General features: G+C 36.6%; 1 protein-coding gene across 1 annotated transcript; it reads left to right on the forward strand.

Annotated features, from left to right (window-relative positions):
- Positions 1-3,124: 3,124 nt before the first annotated feature.
- On the forward strand, positions 3,125-7,815 carry LOC119896781 (neoverrucotoxin subunit beta-like; the record flags this gene model as incomplete). The annotated part of the gene is given in 3 exon segments (XM_038710200.1): positions 3,125-3,191; positions 3,979-5,433; positions 5,640-7,815. Coding segments are annotated over 3 exon segments (2,067 nt in total), but the record flags the coding sequence as incomplete, so codon positions are not given.
- Between the last annotated feature and the right edge of the window lie 818 nt (positions 7,816-8,633).

Below are 8,633 nucleotides of genomic sequence, written 5' to 3' on the forward strand. Positions count from 1 at the left end.
AGTTTATTTTCATCAGATTTACAGTTACAATGGCATTCTAGGTGTATTAGAAAATTTTCAGTTGCATTAAAAGCTTCCTCAGGATGGTTTTGCTGGTTTATTACATTGCTTTTTTTTACCAGGCGAGGATAAAAATATCAGATTTTTTCTTTACTGCATATCCATGTAGTCTGTAAAAGTAAAATAAATATATTAATACACAATGGATTTATATTCCTTAGCTTCTGACTTTTCAAAGGAGACCAGAATTATGCATTTAGGCTAAATGGTTGAGGAGTTATTCCTGATTCATTTTGGGTTTGTTATTTTAGGCGTTTCTTCTGGAAAAAGGGGCCTGTTTTCAACAGGCTAATATTGTATTATAGTTTATCACTATTCCCCTTTAGCCAGGAATATGGGGAAAATGTACTATTAGTTAAAACCTTTTTTTTTGTACAAATATTATACTACTGTACATAAAAAATTGTTAACAAAATTATAAATGCAACACTTGTGTTTTTGCCTCCATTCATAATAAGCTGAACTCAAAGATCTAAGACTTTCTCTGTGTACACAAAAGGCCTATTTCTCTCAAATATTTTCACAAATCTGTCAGAATCTGTGTTAGTGAGCACTTCTCCTTTGCTGAGATAATCCATCCACCTCACAGGTGTGGCATATCAAGATGCTGATCAGACAGCATGGGGATTGTTTTTTGTCTTTTTGTCTTTATCACACAAGAACCGAGAGCAAGTTGTATTTGGCAGTCATGTTACTGGACTTTGGTCTTGATACATTTACATTTACTCATTTGGCAGACGCTTTTATCCAAAGCGACTTACATTTGAGGAACAACATACAAGCATCAACAGAGCATCAAATACAGGTCAACATTTATTTGGCAGTCATGTTACTGGAATTTGGTCTTGACCCTTATCAGCAACCATTAAAAAACTGGAAACTAGTCAAGTATTTATTCCAGAGAAAAGCTCATGGGAAGTTCTTATCTCATAAATCTTCATTTCTGTGGAAAAACCTCTGACAGCATACTATGAACTTTTACAACATCTTCCTCAAAAAGTAGCAGTCATGATCCTCACAATGCTGCCCGCTTTATCCAGGTGTGAGTGAGTGAGCTGAAAATTAGTAGTATTATCATAACGGAGGATTAATTTCAACATTATAATATGGATATTATCAATTTTGACTTCCAAAAATGTTCATGTGATTTTAAACATATTACGCTAGAAAGATTGTTGATATTTGAACCCAACTAAAAAAAAGGAACCACATCACTTTACACACCATTAGGAAACATTTCTATATCTATATCTATGTGATTTCATCAGCTTTTAATTCATTATCAAGTCACAAAGTAACAGAGGACTCCTATGCTAATTTCAGTCCCTCCCAAACTGATCATCTTGTGGATAGTGCTGCGAATGACACTCAATTCTGTTGCCCCTCTAAAAAAGAAGATAATAAAACAAAGACTGTTAGCTCCATGGTATAACACTGAAACTCACAAATTAAAGCAAATATTGCAGACATTTGAGAGGAATTGGCGTTCCACCAAACTGGAAAATCCTCGTTAAATTTTTGCAAGATAGTCTTAAAACTTATAGGAATTCAGATTTGTGAACAATATTTGAGAGAAATAGGCCTTTTGTGTGCATAGAGAAAGTCTTAGATCTTTGAGTTCAGCTCATGATGAATGGGGGCAAAAACACAAGTGTTGTTTTTATAATTTTGTTCAGTGTATGTGAAAACATTTAGGATAATTGTTAAAAAGGCCAGCAACACTTGAAACCTTCCCTATCTTTAAGTGGTACTTTCCACCCCGCTCCTAGAGTGATATGTTCTGTCTGCCCAGTGCAGTTCAAGATCATGGAGAGATCTGAGAGTTCCAGTAATTAGTCCAATTAAGTTAAAAAAGCCTTTATTTCTGACTGTTGTGTGCGTCCATTGAACTGTAGGCACTTTAAGTCTCATATTAATATAGTTTGGGAATAATTTTCCCACAATCTTTAAGGTACAAGGTGGGTTTATTTGTCACATTACAACACGTTGTAAAGTGAAATGAAGTTTGTAACTCCCTTCTGCTATGTAGCAGACAATATACAGTAATACACGTATACGATATCACTGATGCTCAGGAGATGGGTACCAATGATCTTCTGAGCAGTTTTAATCACCCGCTGCAGAGCCCTCCGGTCCTGCGCCGTGCACATCCCACGCCAGTTTGTGATGTTTTTCATTCAGGATGCTTTCTATTGCTCCTCTGAAAAAGCTGACAAGAACTTGGTTGTAATGTTAATTCCCAAGAACCTTTTGAATGTAGTTTCCCTATAATAAATCTTTTTTTTTTATTTCCCTGTTACATTTCATTCTAATATTACCCACATATACTCATTGCTAATACCAAGCTATTACCTGGTCATTACTTTGGTGATTACATATATTACTTAATCATTACCTCTTTATTATCAAACTATTACCCCGCTATTACCATGTTATTACCAAGCTGTAATGTGCTACCAAAACATATATAAAGATTGATTTGGACACAATTTGGACAAAGTTAATCCATAGTGTTTGTGAATTCAATCCCTCTGTTCTTTATAAATCTAAGTTAGACCAATAAGCCTTAACATATCTAATCTATATGCACTGTGTGTTCTGACACCGTTCTATTAGAATCAGCATCAACTTTTCAACAATTTCATCACAATTTGGCCCTTGTAAAAGTTGCTCAAATACTTGAGCCTGGCCATTTTTCCTTCACATTACACAATAACCATGAGAACACAATGTTCACCTGCTGCCTAATATATCCCACCCACTGACAGATGGCATGGTAACAAGATAATCAGTGTTATTCACTTCACATGTTACGACATTACTTTATGAAATGATTGTTGTCATGGGAGGCGTGTCATGGGAGGAGTCAGTAGTAGAGAGTATATGCACCATCACAGATCATCACACTTGCAGCTCCAGTTGAAAGTCAAGAAGACAACTTCAGCAGCTGAGGACAAACTGGGTGGACGGAGACAGAGGGAGACAAAAACAGAGATATATTTGAAGGCTGTGTGGTCACTTAAGACTTAAGGTTGGAGAAATGGCCGCAGATAACATGAAGGTTGCTGCTCTGGGTCGACCTTTCACCCTAGGAATGCTCTATGATGCTCGGAAAGATCAACTAATCCCAGGTAAGTCTTCATTTAGACTATTTTGAAAGATATCTGCCTGCCACAGCTCTGCTTACAGGAGCCTTGAACCTATTTTAACTTCACCTATTCATCATTCATACACACTATTAAAATATTTAGTAAATACTTTGTAATTAGGACATGCAAGGACCCTATTGAAACTGAATGAATTGGATTTCGCATTTTTTTTGCCCAAAAGTGTCATATGATTTTCGCGTATGGGTGGGCCACATTTCACCAAAATGTACGAAATGTACGAAAAACTATCTCAGAAAACACATTGATGATGTCATGTTGTATAGCTTGTGAGTTTTCCTTCAACAGCATTTCCATGGTGTGGCGGCGAAGTCCCATGCTTCACCATTAAAAACAGAAAGTCATCATAACTTCACTGTACATGCTCAAATCTGTACCAAATTTTACGCGGTCCCGCCCCGAATACAATAGTCAGTTATATATTTTTTTGTTTTTTCAGTCACTTATAGTTGTAGCGCCACCTACTGGCATAAGGAAGTAAGCTCTGTGTGACACTTCACACAATTTAAATAAACTTTTCACGATGAATTGACGTACTGGGACATAACGTATAGTTACCAGATGCTCTCTAGTGCCACATAGGGGACACAGGAAGTTCTTTCTGATTTTAAGCCCGTAATTATGCATGTGGAGCCATTTTACACATGGTTAGGGAACTTCTGGCCGGAACATGTAGAAATTTAAATTATTACAATTTCTGTTTTGTGATTTCCCTGCTTTATCAGATGATTGATATTTACTATTTCTGTAGGTTTGACTTTGTGGGATGATAAAACTCTACAAGAGAACACAGTTGAAAGCTCTCAGCACAGCAGCGCATTTGACACGTCTGCATCTGACTCCATTGAATCCAAGTCCTTTCTGCTGGATGTTGATGCTTCTCTGAAGGCCAGTTTCCTGGGTGGACTGATTGAAGTTGGAGGATCTGCCAAGTATCTGAATGATAAGAAGAAATTCAAGAATCAGAGCAGAGTGACATTTCAGTACAAAGCTACCACACACTTCAAACAGTTGTCAATGACTCACCTTGTAACCATGGATGCCAAACAGACAGATGTTATTAAGAAGGCCTCTGCAACTCATGTAGTCACAGGCATCCTTTATGGAGCAAACGCTTTCTTTGTGTTTGACAGTGAGAAGTTAGACGCCAGCAGCGTTCAGAACATCCAGGGCAGCATGGAAGCTGTGATAAAGAAGATCCCCTCATTTAATATTGAGGGGAAAGTTGAACTAAAGCTAAATGATGAAGAAAAAGCTCTGACTGAGAAAGTCTCCTGCAAATTCTACGGAGACTTCATTCTTGAAAGCAACCCTGCAACATTTGAAGACGCAGTGAAGACCTATGTAGATCTTCCAAAGCTGTTGGGAGGAAACGGAGAGAGGAGTGTTCCACTGAAGGTCTGGCTGATGCCACTGAAGAATTTGGATCCCGAGGCTCCTGAGCTGATGAGTGGGATCAGCATTGGATTAGTGAGGAAGGCTCAAAATGCTCTAGAAGATTTAAAGCAAATAGTAATGAGATGCAATGATGTTCTGGACAGAGAGCATTTTCCACAGATTGAAGAAAAGTTAAGCAGATTCCAGAATGTGTGTAAATATTATGCAGCTAAACTCCAGCAGACCATGGAGAAGAAATTTCCCCTCATCCGTGATGGTAAAGAAGATGAGAGCTCCACAAAACAACTCTTTGAAGACAGAGACAAGTCACCGTTCAGCCATGAGAAACTAAGCAAGTGGATGGACCATAAAGAGAGAGAAATCAACATCATCAGGTCCTGTGTAGAAAAGATGGAGGGAACACAGATTGTCCACAATCAGTCAGAGCTGGACAGAGAGGTTCTTGCTGCAGATGTGGAGGATGCTCTGTGCTTTGTTTTCACCTCCCTGGAGAGTGCTGATCCCTGCCTTGATGTGATGGCCGACTACTTGGATTCACTCAACTTAGAATGTACCCATGAAGACCCGTGGTACTTCTCAGATGAAGTTTTTACCAAAATGAGAGAAAAAGCCAAATCTTTCTCTTATCTTGCCAAAGCACTGAAGAACAACAGCCGATTCTGTTTCCTCATAGCAGCCATAGCAAATAAGAAATACACAGGAGCAACCATCTACCATTACAAGGAGGGCATTCTGGTCTCTGAGGATTTCTCTAAGCCTGACCTCCCTCCTGTGGAGAAAATCACTGACAGAAGAGATTTGATCTGGTGTAAGTACTTTTCTATGCTTTTTAAATCAAAAATATAGTGTAAACATTCCTCTCCTCTAGAAACCCTTTTTAACATCAGCACATTTTGTTTTGCTTTTCCATGCTTTTATGAGTTTAAAAAGCAGAAGTAGAAATTCTTCTCCTCTAGAAACCTGTTTGAACATCAGAATGACTAATAACACAGTTTGTTTTGCTCTCTCCATCAGATGCCTGTGATCTCACCCTGGACTCGGACACTGTGAACGGCTACCTCACTCTGTCTGAGGGAAACAAAAAGGCAACATGTGGAGCGTGGCAGACGTATCCTGATCACCCAGAGAGGTTTGATACACATACTCAGGTGATGTGCAAAGAGAGGTTAAAGGGGCGACATTACTGGGAGGTAGAGTGGAGTGTCATGTCTAAAGCATCAGTTTACATAGGTGTTGCATACAATGTAATCGAAAGAAAAGCAATGGATGAACAAAGCCAGCTTGGGAACAACACCATTTCATGGTGTTTTGGCCAAGGTAATTCCTCACTTTGCGCATTTCATAATGGCAGGGTGTGGAGTCATTCTTTTCCCTCTACTGGCTGCAACAGAGTTGGGGTGTTTCTGGATTGGCCTGCTGGAACTCTGTCCTACTACAGAGTCTCCTCTGACTCACTGAGTCACCTCTACACCTTTAAAACCACATTCACTGAGCCAGTTTACCCATGTTTCTGGGTTAATCAAAATTACAACTACGTGCACCTGCATCTGGCTGATTAAGAGCGATGAGAAAGAGTTGATAGATCCTTTGTCTGTTCAGTGACATGGGTTTACATTTAAAATTTAAAGTGCAACTAAACATCATATTTTAGCTTGAACCTGCTTCACAAATTTCAAAACTGCATTCAGCCCCAGAGAGACCAGGATAATTGATGATGTAAAAAAAAAAACACATCTCATTTTCTGTTTATCTGTTCATGGTGATTCTTTGCTCAGCCTTCTTTAAAACTGATTTGTGTTTCACAGCTTCAGAATAACTTATTTTATTTGTTGCAAGTTTCTATTGTAATTGCTTATAGTTAAAGATACAGAGGATATATCAATACACAATTACAACGTCAACGCTAGTATGTTGAAATAGAAAAGAAAACCTTTACATAAATGAATTGAATTGTTGAATTTCCCATGTTGATTATGTTTGGACATAAGGTAGCTAATGTGCCTATTATTTAATTTAGCATTTGTTATTTTCTTCGTTTACAGTATTTTAAAAAATAATTAGGAATATTGTAGTTTTTTCCCATCTACACCTTAAACCTAACCTAGAGTTCAATATATGACTATACTGTTCTGAGCATAGAATCACTGTTAACACCTTTTCTTTTAGCTGTAAAGCACATTACTGAAGCACTGTAATTTTCTATGTATTAGTTCATGTTTATTCAATGATCAGCCATCTTCTCAGATTTCTCAGATTTATTTTTTATTGTTACTTTCTAATTCTTGATACAGAGCTCATATCTATACACAATTGTTATAGTGTAATAGTGTCAACACTAGTATGTCGAAACTGATACTCACAGCTCATGTAAAAGATGATTTACCTGTTTTGTTGAATCTATAATGTTCATTATGTTGGGACATAAAGTAGCTAACCTGTCTATTGTTTAATTTAGCATTGGTTCATATTCTTCTTTGTGTTATATTTTAAAAACAATTATCTTTTTGGAATACAAGATTAATCTTTTGTTTTTATTGTCTACACCTTAACTCTGACCTACGGTTCAATTGATGCTTTTACTGTTCTGATGAGAGAGTCACTGTTTTCTTAGATGTTAGGCACATTGCTGGTGTTCACATAGTTGAAGCAATGTAATTTTCTATGTTGAGTCTATGCACAGCCTTCCTCTCAAATTGATTTATGCTTCACAGTCAGTTTAAACTTGTAATACTTTACTACATTACAGATTGTATATTGATTGATTGATTGATTTATTGTTACTTTCTAATTCCTGATACTTAAAGAATACAGAGCTTATATCAATACACAAAATTATAATTCCAAAGGTACTGTGTTTAAAGTGATACTCATTGTTCATGTCAGTATATATTTTAGCTAAATTTATCATGTTGATTATGTTTGGCATGAGATTAATTTGCCTATTGCCTATCCAGCATTGGTTCATTTTCTTCTTTGTGCAGTATCTTAAAAATAATAATCTTTTCAGAATACAACATTAATCTTTTTGTTTATATCAAGTCTACACCTTAACCCTGACATAGGACTTGACTGTTCTGAGCAGAGAGTCACTGTTAACACATTGCTGATTTTTATAGAGCTGAAGCAATGTCAGATTCCTTTTTCATTTTATGTTGAGCAGAATATTCAATAAAGTGTAGAGATGAGTTTACCACTGTGTGCTGCTTTGTTATCCCCACTCTCTCTCTCTCTCCCACATTTCCTGTTACATTTTCATACCCATTAAGCTGCTGTCATCAGTTGCTGTAATTTTAATTAATCTTGATGTAATTCAACATTTGCAAAGCTTGTTAGCACTGATTCTTACTTAAAGTTTTAACACATGATTTAGTCAGGAATGAATGTGGGGAAATTGCAGTATTAGTTTTTGCACCAACATTATACTAATGTACATAAAAGACATGTATGTCCACTGACTTAGAATATTTCACGGTATATACATTTGTTATTTAAATTTATTGTGTTATTTTTCCTCTTATTCAATCTGCTTATAACTTTCTGAATATGATTTAAACTTGCTCTACACAATGCAACAGTTTCAAATTCTACTTTTCTCCATCTTTACTTCTGGAGACAAAGCTGATTTTCGCACATTGTGGGTGTAAATAAGAGTGAAAAATGTCTTTGAATGTGAAAAAGTACAAACAGGTGTTACGGGAGATAATAACAGAGCTCCACAAACCCTATTGTAGTTATAAAAAGAAGAAAGAAGAACAATTGCTAAATTATACAAGAGACACAAATATCACACCATTACTACCTTGATATATTAATCAGCTTGGCTAAGGTCCATGAAAGGTGTTTACGACTTAAGACTGTGTGGTGTTAAAATAAAAGTAAATGTAAAGCATTGGAAGTTACATCAGGTTAAATTAAATATATTTCTTGTCAGCAGTATTTAAGTTTATGCTGCATGCTGTTCTAAAATGTAATACATACTTCAAAGTTATTTGTGTTTGGATGTCAAAC

This window comes from Micropterus salmoides, unplaced genomic scaffold, assembly GCF_014851395.1.
Source record: "Micropterus salmoides isolate LMB-PRFRI ecotype aquatic unplaced genomic scaffold, ASM1485139v1 Ms_hic_scaffold_1045, whole genome shotgun sequence".
NCBI classification, from domain to species: Eukaryota; Metazoa; Chordata; class Actinopteri; order Centrarchiformes; family Centrarchidae; genus Micropterus; species Micropterus salmoides.